The 15,764-nt window shown below is 37.5% G+C and overlaps 1 protein-coding gene across 7 annotated transcripts in view; it reads right to left on the bottom strand.

The window, feature by feature from the left end:
• sptan1 (spectrin alpha, non-erythrocytic 1) overlaps window positions 1-15,764 on the bottom strand; it is a 307,457-nt gene that overhangs the window by 117,209 nt on the left and 174,484 nt on the right. For 4 of the 7 annotated variants that reach the window (XM_077498152.1, XM_077498151.1, XM_077498148.1 and 1 more), the window contains 7 exons: window positions 14,309-14,490; window positions 12,949-13,048; window positions 12,669-12,866; window positions 11,005-11,151; window positions 10,821-10,924; window positions 8,931-9,093; window positions 5,630-5,644 (listed from right to left, as the gene is read on the bottom strand). In XM_077498152.1, coding sequence (XP_077354278.1) covers window positions 5,630-5,644; window positions 8,931-9,093; window positions 10,821-10,924; window positions 11,005-11,151; window positions 12,669-12,866; window positions 12,949-13,048; window positions 14,309-14,490 — 909 coding nt within the window. The remainder of the gene's footprint in view (window positions 1-5,629; window positions 5,645-8,930; window positions 9,094-10,820; window positions 10,925-11,004; window positions 11,152-12,668; window positions 12,867-12,948; window positions 13,049-14,308; window positions 14,491-15,764) is intronic. The other 3 variants (XM_077498154.1, XM_077498150.1, XM_077498149.1) reach the window with 1 other exon arrangement.

Genomic DNA, 15,764 nt, shown 5'->3' on the forward strand with positions numbered 1-15,764 from the left:
GTGCGCATGTGTGCACACATTTGTATGCGGCGACTGCTGCAAATATTGCTTTCCCTCTGTCTATGTCAGTGCTTCTCAAATAGTGGGACGGGCCGCCCCAGGGGGGCGCGAGGCTCCATCAAGGGGGTGCGTATGACCTCGGGGAACATGCTTTTTTATTTTGATTTTTTTTTACTGTCCTAGAATAAAGTGCAATTACATCTCCACTACATTAGGGGGGAGTGGCGCTCTCATTATTGGCAGTGTGCGCAGGGAGCATTCGCTCGGTGGTGTAGGGGTTTTGTTTGCACTGAGCATGCACGCTTTGCACACAGCAAAAAATAAATAAATCAGCACAAATTATTTTATATTTTTGTTTTGCAGGTTAAAGTTTTTTTTGTTTTTTTTATATTGTCCTCCTGAGTTAATGTTGGTGATCAGTTTGAATGCATTGTTATTTATTGATTTTATGTAATTTTATTTTTTCGTATCATATGGTTTGACATGGTCAGTCAAAAAATGTTTATAGTTTAATTAAGGATTTAATTTTATTTTTGAATTTCAGATGCACTTTAAATCTTTTCTGTTACAGTTAATAAAGCTATTCTTTGTTGTTTGTGCTAAATCTGGTGCAGCCATCTTTTTAATGTTACTGCACACTGTCCTTTTAATAAACTGAACTTCAAACTTGTAAGTTGCTCCATCTTTCTTCCTTTTTTTTATTATCTTGCACGTTAATACAGATAGAGTGTTATGCAGAGCCGTGCTTCTAACAATTTTATAGACAAATGATACTATTTTTTAGTTGGGGGGGGGGGGTTTCTTCTTACTTGGGGGGGCATGACAGAAAATAATTGAGAACCACTGGTCTATGTCAATGTCTGTCTGTCTATGTGAGGTGAGCAGCTTACCCGATGAAATTAAGCAATTGTTTCTTTCACATGGCCTCCGATCAATCAGTTCATCCATCCGCATTCATCCAGTTTTGTCTGTCTTTCCATCCCATGCCTTTCGATCCCATGCAAATAGTGGGGATCCATTATTATATTATTTTTATTCAGTTTGATTTATTTATTTTTTTCTCAAAATGCATCAAATTGAAGTTCAAATGTGAAATATTTCAAAGCCTCCGGACTCCCCTATTGTGGTTGTATAATTCTCACCTTCTTGATCCCTGACCCGTTTTCCATGCCAGAAATGCCCATGTTTTGACTTTTTTTTTCTTCCCAATCTGAGGGCAGACCCCTTCTTATTGACACTCAGTTTAATGCTTCCATTACGCTGTTTTATGCTTTTATATTTTGTGTGTGAAAATCTCCCCGTTTTGATAAGACATATACTTGTCATGTACAATATTATTACAGTCACTTTAAGCATAAAAGGGTTTCAAATTAAAATCTCTTGCTTTAATCCAGCTCAGCCGGAATGCACTTGACATGTCATTAAAAGTTCCGACAAGCAGAGGTCAAGGACAACCCCGGGTACATTTCAATGAAGAAAAGAAAAAAAAAAAAAAAAAAAAAAAAAAGGCCCGATTTTTGGGCCTTGCCCACACTGCTGAAAAAAAATCCTCGAGGAAACTTAAAGGGATAGTTCAGGATTTTTTATATTAATCTGTATGGCATCCTTGCCAACACTGGTGTGCAATCAGCACTGACTTACCGCTGACAGCGTCCTGTGACCCGAAATCGGGTCCGGTTATGGTCACAGAAATAAAGCGTTTTTCTTCTTCTAAAACAAAAGTGTGTTCAAAAGAGTGATAAATTTGCATCACAAAACAGCAAACTAGAAAAAATTCAGACTCCATTACCGCCGGGCACTATTTTTTCTGTTCGTATCACTGCGCGGCGCGCTGCATCAAGCTGACAGACACGCACAAGTCAAGTTGTTTCGAAGTATTTCCCTGGAGCGAGAGAGCTAATGGTGAACTAGTGCGATAAGTATAGAATGTTACGATTGTATAAAATCTGTAAGCTAGTATACTGAAACAAGTTATGTGTCCCTGTGCTTGTGTTGCACATTCAAATTAGCATTCTTGTGTCCCAAGTGTTTGTGAACGTATTACACGGCTCACGATTGAAAAGGGACTTTTTTTCTCTATCCCTCCTCTCTCTCTTTGTGAGAAGGGACTTTTTTTCTCTTTCCCTCCTCTCTCTCTTTGCCCGTTCTAACCTCATTTGACGAATTTCGGCATCATAAAGATACCCCCTTGGCTCAGTGCTAAAGGCATTATCTTCGTCAGGGTTGTAGTCAGACATGTTATCGTGAGTTTTCAAATTTTTAATTACCGTACATTGGAGTGGAACACGCATGTTTGTCAGCTTGATTCAGTGCGCTGTGCAGTGATACGAACAGAAAAATAGTGCCCAGCGGTAATGGAGTCTTGACTTTTTTCTAGTTTGCTGTTTTGTGATGCAAATGTATAACTCTTTTGAACACACATTGTTTTTAAAAGAAAAATGCTTTATTTCAGTGACCCCAGCCAACTTGCCGGATGACTTTTTTCTTGACCAAAACCAGACCAGATCTCGGGTCACAGGATGCTGTCAGCGGTAACGCCCAACTGCGGAATGGACGCCGAGCGTTTTCCGTACGCCATCCGCACGGACTGAAATTCACACAGCGTGCGTTGAGTGAGCAGTCTGTCTCCAGAAATCTGCACCCGCCAGACCACAAGATCATGGGGGTTCATGCTGGAGAGTTGAGTTCATGAACCATGTATATAGTGTCCTATTTGTAAACAATAGCCATGCTTCCCTGTTGTCACATCGATATGTGACCGCTTCTGGCAAAAGGGCCCTTGTGCCAAAAAATCTAAATTGAGATATTGATACTGTATATTTGAATTATGCACTTAATTCCCTTTAAAATGATATATAATACATGGACGTACCTCAAAAATTGACAAAGTTACAGCAACTCTAATGTTGGAAAGTAGAAATCCGTAGTTTTGAGAAAAAGGGGTTTAAAGTTTTGGTACTGGCATCTTTCAAATGTCCATAGCAACCAGTACCTTAGGAAAAAAATATTTGAACCTGAAACTTTTAGGAAATGTTAAAATATCAATGGAAAGTCAATTCCAATAAGTAGGCAAGGCCACTGTCCGAGATTTTAACCTTTTAAATGTTTTGGAAGTTTGACCGCAAGAGATTAAATCAGCCTCAACTTTGAAGATCACATTCAGCTTACAAGTCAGCTTCTGAGGCAACAGCCAAAGTTTGGTTATTTTATTATTGCTCCTTGTGGTATTTTCTTTTTGTGTCAATTAAAAGATTATTTGCCATTTAATGTGGCCTGTGAAAAGTGCTTTTTTGATAACTTATCATGGATGTGACGTTTCAAATGCTTTTGGTCACATGAAGAAAATGTGATGGTTTAACAGTTTTTTGTTTTGTTTTGTCCCACCACCCCAACCCAAGTAATACATGAGGGACACGACACTATTGTTTGTACAGTTTTTAATTGTAAGTAAAAAAAAAAAAATGTTGACTATATTACTCTATAAATGAAAACCAGTTGATCGTTGATTATTAAGTGTCCTTGTGGGGACAGTGCGGAGGCCCCCACAAGTTCAGACCTCTTTTTGAGGCTCAAGACTTGGTTTTAGAGTTTAGGTTTGAATTGGATTTTGGTTGGGTGAGATTAAAGGTTAGGCAATCAGTAGCAATGGTTAAGGTTCGGGTAAGGGGCTACGAAATGCATTATGTCAATGAGATGTCCCCACTAAGATACAAAAACAAATGTATGTGTGTGTGTGTGTGTGTGTGTGTGTGCAGATAATGCGTGTGTACACGCGCACAGACCTCATCTGTAAAGACTTGTACTTTGGAACCAGAGGGTCCAGTTAAAACAAGTCAAGGGTTAGGGTGGATGAACACGGTGGCCACCGATATGTTCCGATGACTATTCATCCGTTACTGCCACAGGAAGTTGAAGTAAGTGAGGCTTCTCTGCCAGATAACTCAATTAACACGTGGACAACAACAAAGTGTTGAAAACTACAAAACTACAGTTGGGCCTAAAAATATTTTGACAGTGACAAGTTTTATTTTAGCTGTTGACAAAAACATATCCAGGATAGAATCATATAATCAATATAGAATTGAAGTGCAGACTCTCTGCTTTAATTTGAGTGTGTTGACAACCAAATTGGAGCAGGGGTTTAGGAGCTCTTTAAAATGTAGCTCTCTTTTTCAGGGGACCAAAAGTAATTGGAAAATTGACTCAGAAGGCCGCAAAAAATAAAAAATAAAAACATGGACCCTTCCCTCATTAACCTGTCATCAAATACGCAGTTAAAAGGACTGGAGTTGATTCTAGTTGTGGCGTTTGGAAGCTGTTGCTGTGAACACACAACATGCTGTCAAAGGAGCTCTCAATAGGGGTGAAACAGCCCATCCTGAGGCTGACAAAAAAAAAAAAAAAAAGAACAAAGCCATCAAAGAGAGAGCAGAAATGTTAAGAGCCAAATCAACAGTTTGGTACATTGTGAGAAAAAGAAAATGCAATGGTGAGCTTGTGAACTCAAAAAGCTTGTATCCGGGATCTTGTTCTTTCGGTCACGACCCACAGCTCGTGACCATAGGTGAGGGTTGGAACATAGATCGACCGGTAAATCGAGAGCTTCGCCTTTTGGCTCAGCTCTTTCTTCACCATGACGGACCGATACAAAGTCCGCATCACTTCAGACGCTGTACCGATCTGCCTGTCGATCTCTCGCTCCATCCTGCCCTCACTCGTGAACAAGACCCCAAGATACTTGAACTCCTCCACTTGGGGCAGGATCTCATCCCCGACCCGGAGAGGGAGAAGACGACATGAGAGTAAATACAAAGGATTCACCACAAGGCGCAAACCATTACTCAGCCTCAAAAATAGAAAGGCCAGAATTGACTTTGCAAAAAAAAACAAAAAAAAACAAAAAAAAACCTGATGAAGTCAGTCCAGGTCTGGAACAGCATTCTTTGGACAGATGAGACTAAGATCAACCTGTACTAGAATGATGAGAAGAAGAAAGTTTGGAGAAGAATAGGAACAGCTCATGATCCAAAGCACACCGCATGTTCTGTAAACATGGTGTTGTAGTGTGATGGCATTGGCATGCATGGCTTTCAATTGCTCTTGATCTTGTGTTTTTCTGATGATGTGGCAAAAGACAGAAGCAGTCGTTACTTTTCAGTCCCAGGAATAAGGAGCATTTGCATAAAAATACCGACAATTCCTACATGATTAATCATATATTTCTGTTCAACCTCTTGAATTAAAGCTTCAAGTCTGCACTTCAATTCCCTTGTTGTAGTTTCTGTTTAAATCCAATGTGGTGGCATGCAGAACCCAATTCATGAATATTGTGTCACTGTCCAAATATTTCTGAGCCTAACTGTATATTCATCATAAACATGCGGGTGTGCAAGGATATAGGTGAGAGTGATGACCACAGAAAATTATGAACTTGAACCATAACCCTCCGGTTTTAAGATCAAAGTCTTTATAGATGGCGCCCACTGCTTTTACTAAAGGTATTTTTTTCTGCATTTCTACAAAAATCTGGTACAAGGGTTTATGTTATGTTTATATATAGTTTTATATCAATCACATCCACAAACGGAGATATTCTATTGGTTAGTAAACTAACGGTACTCAAACTTACCAGAAGCTTGGATAGCTATGAAAAAGCAAAAGACATTAGAAAAGAATTTAGTTTTACGTCAGATAGGAAAGCAGGGTTGGACAATCAATACACAAATGACAGATTATGTATGATAAAATACAATTTAACAGCTTTGAAAGAAAATACAGCGTTGCAGATCCTTCCTGATTCATTTTTTTTAATGTTAAATGCAATGTTTAAAACAAATTTAAGACAACATGAGAATGATAGAGTATCGACTCATTGGTAATGAAAGATACATGCAGATATTCAAAATCTTTACCACCATTTTAAACCCATTGCTTGGGCCATGCTTTCTGACAAACGCAAATAAATGTTTGCAATAGCGGTTACATCTGATCTTTACTTTGCAAACACGACATGCTTCTTCTTTGAGGATCCAAATATGTGCTAAAAAGTATAATGAACTATAGCCGTATTGAGATTTAGATAAAGAAACACTTCTCCCTCGGCATTTACTTCTTGTCATTATCATTATAGTTATGTTTAAAAATGTCACAGACAAGCTTAACCAGACTCTTTATTAACTCCGACCTGTCGAAAGACACACATTTATTCGTCGTTGGCAGTTAAAAGTTGGATTCAAAGTTGACGACAATAAAACGCCCTCTGCTGTTGAATGAGCTTATCACCTATTTTTTTTTCACTTGAGTATCTGAAACTTGCTTCTATCTCAAATTTTGGCTAAATGTACCACTGTAGTTTCATAGTGCCATTTGTCATTTCCAGGCTAGAAAATGCATTGTGCAAGGTTACGACCAAAATGATGATTCCCCACCGTCTACTTGTATTCTCTATATTTTGCAGTGTTTAACTTACTGTAATGTAGCAGACATTGTGGTTAAGTGTCACTAATATTTGCAGGTTAGGACAGTTTTTTTTTTTAAGCGGGAAATAATTTAAGATGCAATTTGTAATTTATTAGGTTTTCGTTGCCAAACAGAATTGAAAGAAATCAGCAAGGGGCACATTCTTTTTCACAACAGTCGCAGCTGTTGTGAAAAATAATTTGAAAAACAATTTTTCTATGAGTTTGCTCAGAGATACAATGCATTCAGAAAGTGCACACAACGCTTCAAGTTGTTAGCAATTATGTTTCAGCTTTAAAAAAAAATTCTCAAGACATGCAAGAGTTTCTTTTTGTAATCTTTGAAGGTTTTTTAAAAGTAAAAAACTGAAATAACATTTACATATGCATTCTCAACCTTTGTTCATTACTTTGTTAAAAGGAACCCCGACTGTCATGACAAGTTTGCTCTATATTATTTATTTGGTTGTGGCCAACGTAACTATGAGATTCATTTTTCAAAAATACCTTCCATTTCAATACATTTTGTATAAACATTATTTGGCCGTACGCTGCCATTGTTATTTACCTTACAATTATCCCCATTCCTCTTTTCAGCACAAAATTTTCGGCACATATAAACAGAAAATTCTTTTCTGTAAAAACTCTTTTCCACTAGGGGTGTGCTCAAAAAATCGATACGGCAATATATCGTTGCGAGCCTCATTACAATACACGTATCGATACGCAGGCGTCAGAATCGATATTGCTCATTAACTTTAAGTAGGCAGTTAACGTTTGCCTTTGCAGCTTGCATTGTACCTAAAAAATAAAAACCAGCAGCGTCTTTGAAGTTAATTGCCTTCAATTAATGCAAAAATAGCTCACCAGTGATTGGACACTATGTCTTGCTAAGAAAAATGACAGCAGAGGAAGAATATCAACATGTATTTACTTCTAAAATTAACATGGCGCGTGTCTTAATGTACCAATTTTCGTATATTTTGTTTAAAAGCGAAATAGAATGTGTTACATGAAAAAGAATGCTGTTTTTATTTCCCCAAATATTTCAAATAAGCACATTTTAGAGCTGTAATTTTAATACTTTGATATTTTTGCTCATATCGGCTCATGCAAATTAATACATTTTCCCGGTGTGTCTGTGAAAGCTGCTCCTTGCTCTGCAGTGCGTGCACATTTAAACCAGGCATGCCGCTTGGTGGTAAACCACAAGAGCTGCTAACAAAAATATTTTGGTCAGTCAGCATAACAAACATATCCTTTAGGTATACATATGACTGTTAAGAAAGTAAATTAATGTAATATATCGGGATACGTATCGCATCATGAGGTTGGCGGCAATACCCAGCCCTAGTAATGTCAGTAACGACGTAACATATTAAGAGTTTGTAGCGAGCAGTGACGGGAGTGGGAGGCGGAGTGTTGAAACACGGAGCAAAAGGCTGGCATTTTATTGACATCAGCTTCTGAGGTCTTAACAGCAACTCCCCACTCAGCTGGAAGCTAACTCCCCTTTTCCACATAACAAAACCTTCCCACCCGGAACTGTCCCTTCGTCCCAACGTTCCGTGAGTGAATTATGTTCCCATCATTACAAGTTATTCATATAACTCTAGCATAAAGTACATGCTAACAAGTTTATCAAACTATCAGTTTCATTCCAAATCACTAAATCCAATGAAATCTTCATCCTCGGTGTCACTTTTAAACAACTCCCCCAACTCGGGAGGTAGATGATGCGCCGCTTCCTCTTCTACCGGCAATGTTGAAATTATCAACACAGGCCGAGAGCGCCCTCTTGCGGTTTAGTGTGAAAATAACATGTGAAATGATATAATGTGTTCATAATTTCACAGATAAGTCGCACCAGTGTAAAAGTCGCACCCCCAGCCAAACTATGAAAAAAACTGCGACTTATAATCCGAAAAATACGGTATATTATATTTTTTATTTCCATTATTTACTTATTTATATTTTTTATTTTTTATTATTTTAGTTAATATTATTATTAATTGACTGACAATTAGCGTATATTTTAAACATGGAAGGGCCAAAACAACCCTAATGAAAATTAAATCGCACTAAAAAACGAGCCACCAGAGGGTGCTAGAACTGCACAAATGGAAATCAACCTGACTTTTTTGAACAGATGTGTTCCTTTTAAATATCGTGAACATGACGACGACGATATTGTGGCAGTTTTAATATCATGATATCACGATATTGCCCTTATCGTTACATCCCTATATGTGATTACTTATCTTTCTATTTTTCTTTAGTTAAAAAATAAATAGATAAAAATTCCAAAAAATGTGCTAACACATTTAAAAAAAAAAAAAAAAAACATTCGGAAAATGAAGTAATTTTGGAATAAGGCTGTAACAAAATGTGGAAAAAGTGAAGCGCTCTGAATATTTTCCAACTGCACTGTATTATAAATAAATACATAAATAAATACATAAATAAAAATACCTGAATGTTGGTAGGGTCCTTGTAAGACTCATCAGTAGCAGTCTGAAGTTTCTCACTGATCCAAGCTTCGATTTCATCCACATCTCGGCTGAATTGCTGCAGGGTCTGGGATTCACCAAGCTTCGAACGCTTTTCAATCATTTGGGCCTTCAGCCGACGCCACCTATCAAAGTATCAGCCGTTTAGAGTTTTGGATCGGGTTCTTCAATTTTTGTCTGATATATGTGTCTATATGTCTAACGAAACAAAATAATGATTATGCATGACCACAACGTACCCCACCGGATAGCCTGTAAATATGGGCATGCAAAATAGGAAAATGGGAAACAGATGCTGGTTGCAGAAAATGACAACTACAGTGGACAGTGACTTGGATAGGTTTATAGCGCTGTATACTTTGTACAGCTCGTGCCACGATTATTGGCTTCTGCATTTACAAAAAATAAATAGTACAGTAATAGTCATAGTAAAGGCTTTCTTGCTTAATATTTTGTCGTTCAACCTTTTAGAAAGGACAACGGCCTATAAACAATTCTGACACCAATCTGATTATACAGTATGCGTCAAAAGTCATGTAATATTCTATCCATTCTTTGATTATTTTTTTTTTCCCTTTATGAATATTTGAATTGATAGTCGTAAGATTTCTTTCACCCAAGGCAGATTTCAGCTTTTTCCAGGGTTTTTATGTTGGGGTTTATGCTGTCCGATTTCAAACAAATATTTTACTTCAACCATTTTTCTGCGCATTGAATGCATGGTTATGGCTTTTATGTGGGTGCCATCTTCTGTGGATGACTGTTTTACTCCTTCAATTTGTTCAAACTGCACAACAGGAGTTGTTGTTGTTGTCATGAATAAAACACTGGCATGCATTGGCAAAAAGGCAAAAGATAGCAGCCCGAATTATGAATGCACTTACAAATTTAGATGCATACTATCCATTTTGCTGACTCTGATGTCCATTAAATTAATATCAGGGCGCATATAAAAATTTTGGTCTGGTTCTCAAACGAGCACCAGATGTTGTTGTTTGGTGGTCTTTTTTTTGTGGTTTGGTGCTCATTTTTTTCCTGACCCACTGGAGGAATAATTGTAAATAAGTTATCATACATTTGCTGTTTACAATGAAGAATGCTTTACTTTGCACTCACATTCACATAGCCTAGCCATATATGTTATCTTATCATATATTTGCTGCAATGAAGAACTTATTCTGCTTGTAATGAAGACTGCTCTGCTTGCAGAGAAGAATTGCTTCTGCTTGCAGAGAAGAATTGCTTCTGCTTGCAGAGAAGAATTGCTTCTGCTTGCAATGAAGAATGCTTTACTCAAAAAGCTGAAGAACCACAACATCTAAAACAGCACAATTGTTAGAGCCAGTCTGCTGAGGTCACCTGTTTTCTGTTAAGAAATGATTGCAAACTTGACCACACATGTACTTAGCAATCTTCCACTCACATGCACAACACACAGACAAGTAAACTGTGTTCCAACTATGCCTTGCATTTGCATTTTTAGGGTTGGAACACCCATGTAACTAGGGGCGTGGAAAAGCAAATAAATAGAGAGGGTGAGGAGAGGAATCTTTAGAGCGTGCAGGAGTGAATTGTGTCAGTCAGTTCCTCTCCTCCCTCCTCGCGAGCCCTGAACTGAGTGTCTTCTCTCCTTTTTGTGTCGTGTTTAATGAACAGGTAACCCTGACACCCACGTAAAGACTTGCAGCACATCTAGAAAAAGCAGCCCTGTTAATGTTTTTCATAGGGAGCTATGAGACATATTTGTTCTGTCCAGTTTTCACAGTGAAACCAAACGACTCGCGGTTCACATTTCAAATTCAACATTTTTATCTGTGAAACCTTTAAAGATCTTTAAAAGAATATTTCCAACCTGTCAAGAACTTCATTGCGTCGACTGAAGATCTCAGGTTTGGCATAATGGTCAGCTCCAATTAGCTGATTGGCAAAGGATTGCAGAGCAGCAATTTTCTCTTCCTGTGCATCCAGACAATTACAAGTTTATAGAACAAAAAGCAATAATCCATAAAGACAACAAAACGTGTGCGAACATTCACCTGCACATTAATGGCTTTATCAAAGTCTTCATGCTTTTTGATTAGTGCCTCAACACTGTCAAGGGAGTCTCCCTTGTCATCGCTTGCAAGGAAGGCTTCACGAGCTGCCATCCAATTCTCAGCTTGTTCACAGTCCCTGCTGAAGAGCTGTGAGATGAAGGCAGAAATTGTCAGTCAATAATGGGAGACGAACTGCTGTTAGTGATGACAGAATAGACTAATAGACTTTTTCTTTTTTTGACCCATTAATGCCTAAAGCGCCTGGCAAAACATGCCTCTAAAACCTATGGGTGACTTTAGAATCATCCCTGAAAACCTGAAGTTTTCTTGGAAATTCAACAATATTGTCAATGCCTACTTAAATAATTGATATCTCAGCCTCTGAAGCAGATAGAAACATAATTCTATAAACATTCGAGAGCTTACAACTGTGACTTTCACACAAACCTAAGTTCATAGTTCTTCACACAAAGAATTCGATATAACCCTTTCACACATTTTTTTTTAATTGTTTATTTTTGTGTGAAGTTTGATTAAAAAAATATATACATATAATGATGTGTGAGACCCATAACGATCCATAGCCCAAAAAAAGTTTTTTAATCACGTGAGACCGCTGACATTTTTTCTTCAGTTCTTCAGTAAAAATGTGACTAAACGCTGCAACGGTGTAGCATCTGCGTGTATATTAACCTTCAACACTGGTGAGGCACAGTTGTGAAAATACTAGGGGTGTTAAAAAAAAAAAAAAAAAAAAAAAAAAAAAATCGATTCGGCAATATATAGCGATATTACAGAGCGCATTTCTCAAACTGATTCAATGGGCAGCAAAATCGATATTTTTGATGGAAAAATATTCAACAAAACGTTTTACTTAAGGTTAGGGTTCAAACCTTAAGCATGGAAAAATTTTACATTACTAGAATATTAAACCTTAATATTTTATGTCAAGTTTTTAATTGCGACGAGACGGGCCTTTTTTTTGGAAAAAAGATGCCTCGCCATACCGGAAGTTTCCATGATATGTTTCAGAATTTGTTTAAAAGAATCGCCCAGAAAAAGTGTTCACCAGTTGGGCGTTTGCTCACTAAGATAATGTTTGCCTTGGACATTTCCGAAGGATTGTTTTTTTTTTGTTTTTAAATAAATAAATAAAAAAGCAAACATCCATGGATCAGTTCTTTCCAAAACACCAGGCAAAAAAAAACAAAAAAAACACCTCTGACAGAGAACATGAACCAAAGAGAGCAAAAAACGATCACAGCAGTTAAAAAGGTAAATGAGCATCATTTTTATTCTTTACTCTATTCTTTGTGATTTACATTATGCACAACTCTCATTTATTGTGAAATCTAATTGTAACATGTATTTGTTACATATTTTGATGCATTTTTATGTTTTATAAAACATTTATGTCTGGATTTTGGGAGGCTTGGAACGGATTAGGGCATTTACATGGAAAATGCGTCTCTATTTACAAAATTTTCTACTTAAGAACTTTCTTCCAGAACCAATTAATTTCGTAAGTAGAGGTACCACTGTATACGCTTTCCCGGCCTGAAAGTTAGAAAAGCGCAACGGCGCTCCCGGCTCTCGTGGCATAAACACGGTAATGCGCTCCTGGCCTAGATGGGTTAATTACATAATTGTTTCTCAACATTTACCTGGAACTCCAGGCACTGGTCTAACATCATGCGGCGCTGTACCCAAGCCTTTTCCAGATCAGCTCGCTCCAAGTCTAAAGCCTCCAGTCTTTGCTTGATCTCAGGACTTGCATAATGGCCTTGCACCAACAGCTGTTGTCCAAATTGCTCAAAGGCCTGGAACGTACCAAGACGAGCGTCTATCTCTGTGCGATGTTCCTGGAGAAATGAAAATGAGGAAAATTTGATGTTGATAGCATGATTAAGACATTTTGACATGAACCCAATCAGATTTATGAACCTGATGCCTTTCTAGAAGAGCTTCAGCTCCAGTCACATCTTTGGCTAGCTCCTCCGAGGACACCAGTCCTCGGATACCATTAACCCAGGACATGAGGTCTCTGTACAAAGAGAGCAGGACAATTTAAGACAAGTAACCTCCTGAATACCAGCAATTCAAATTTGTCCTCTGTAGTGGACCTTTTTAAACCTGAATATCTCCCACCCAGTGCATACGATTGAATTAACTCCTTTTATGCTCTATAGAGGACATTCAGAGCTTTCCAACGATACCAAATGTGAAGGAGTGGGGCTTCCCTTAGTTCAAGCACTTTTTAGGGAAGGTGAAAAGTAAGTGTATAACATATTTTATTGAACAAATTTAGGCTTTAAATGTTGTTAGCATGTGTTCTATAAGACTCTTAAGAACACATTAAAGTATTGTTTGAATTATTTTAACTGTATTTTAGCCTAGCAATCAAGTTTTAAAAAATGTCCTCTGTAGTAGACACATCATAGCTTAAAAATTAAAACTTTTTTTTTTTCTCAAATTTTTTTTAGAGAGACCCAAAAATCGTAATCAAATCGAATCATGAGACAGTCAAAGATTCCCAGCCCTATTTGGCAGTGTCTCAGCTGCCGTGCTTGTTACTGCACGCGGGAGGAGAAAACAGGAGAGGAAAGGACGGCACACGAACGCAGTTTGTACAAGATGAGCCAAAAATGCAGTAACATTTGGAGACATTTTAATTGGTTAGCGTTAGATGAGAGAAGGAGCAGGATCAGTCCGTCCAAGTTGATATGTTTTGTTGTTTTTTTTATGCAAATTTAAAATGAAGCAAGGTCTTTTATCCTGGACCGGGTGAGTAGCTAATGTTTGTTTTGTTCGCTGCTGCTGTTGCAGTTAAATTACTACTCACTATTTGTTATTTGATTGTTGTTGGTTGAAGTTATAATTTTGTTTCTTGTTTATTGTATGGTGCCTATTAATTTGTTCAATAAAATGAGAAAAAAAATCATTTTCGTTGCTTGATAAATGTTGCTATTTGCAGTCAGTAGAGTGCAATATTTAGTTCACCAAGTCATTTATCAAAATGTATGGTAAATTTGTCATAAATATTAAAAAGAAAAGCTAAAGTTAAAAGAGCCGTTTGAGAGCCAGAAAGAGCTGTCTCTTTTTACTGAGCCGATCCAAATGAACCGGCTCACCGAAAAGAGCCAAAAACCCCATCACTACTTATCAGGACATAGTATAGCGGACTGTCATCCGCATAGCAGTGAAAAGGAAATGCTTTCTGAAGATGGAGCCCAGAGACAGCGGGCACACACATGCTCACAGGTTATAATACTAACAACTTCGCTACCACAAACAAACTTCTCACCTGAAATCCGACAGAAAGCGTTGCAGGTCATGTGAATTTCCCAACTTGTCCTTACGTTGGTCAGCACGTCCGACTAGGCTGCTCCAGGCAGTGTTGAGCTCAGTACATTTCTCTTGAATGTCATCCACTGCTTCTGGGTGGGATTGGATGAGACGTTGTGCTGTCTCCCCAAGCGAGTTCACCTGCAAAATGAAAGAACATAAATCAAAACACTGCATGTGATTAAGCAATATGTTCATACTAGAATATGTATTTACTATGGAAATAAACAGCAAATTTAGAATCTCATCAGACCACATTCATGCACAAATAATGAAGTATCAGCTTTTGACAACAAAAAGTAAAAGCAGCTATTCTGACTGTTGGCACACAGAGTTGTAAAACACAGCCAGCTTCAGTACTGGGAAAGACCCAAAAAGGAGAGAATCAACCAGTTTCTGTCAGAAGAGGAAGCCCTCTCCTCTTCTTTGTTGTGAAGTAGCTACGCTCTTAATTATCCCAGGATCAAACTCCCATGAAATGCAAAGCGAAGCGACGTTTCACCTTCAGTTTGTAGAATTATACGGGAAATAGATTTATGCTGCTTGGAGCTTGGCGGGCATGCGCAGTCATTTAGAACTTTTTCATTTGAGGGCCACATCCAGAAAATCAGAAGGGCCACATAATGTTATGAAGAGAAATTGTGTTTAGTCCTAAAAATTGTACAAATAACTTATTTGTGCTTTTGCATATTTCGAAAAATGCTACAGTATATAAACCAATTTATTTGTAAAATGGCAGTAGTTATTATAGCTTGGAATTTTTCATTTTAGTTAGTTTTTATTATCTTTCAGGGTGGTTCTGTTAGTTTTTATTAGTTTAGTTTTTTAAAAAATGCTTAGTTTTAATTTAGTTTGTTAGTTTCAGTATTTGTTTTTTTTTCATGTGTATTACTTGTACGCAATATTTGAAAAACACCATGGGTACAACGTCATCTGAAGGTGCTTTTCTATTGGCTGCTGCTAGATGACATCACTTCTGTGTGACATACTTTCAAACGTCATTATTCCGGTTTATATAAAAAATAAATCTACTAAAAATCACATTTAAAATCATCCCCGAAGGACATGTTTGCTATAATTATAGTTAGTTTTAGTTAGTTTTGTAAACATAAAATGTAATTTCAGTTAGTTTTCGTTTTTTTAAAAGCATTTTCGTTTTTATTTTATTTCGTTAATGAAATTGTAGTTTTGAATTTTAGTTTTTTCGTTAGTTTTAGTTAACTAAAATAAACTTTAATAGCACCTGTGTTTTTCGATACCCTCCCTTCTTTCTTTGACCATCTCCAAACATTTTTGTTTTGTTTATTTTATTTGAACTGAGTCAAATGCCATTTTTAGCACATGTCGCAGGCCACTGAAAAATGGACGGCGGGCCGCAAATGGCCCCCGGGCCGGAGTTTGGACACCACTGATAG

Source organism: Festucalex cinctus, chromosome 15, assembly GCF_051991245.1.
Source record: "Festucalex cinctus isolate MCC-2025b chromosome 15, RoL_Fcin_1.0, whole genome shotgun sequence".
In the NCBI taxonomy this organism is placed as follows: domain Eukaryota; kingdom Metazoa; phylum Chordata; class Actinopteri; order Syngnathiformes; family Syngnathidae; genus Festucalex; species Festucalex cinctus.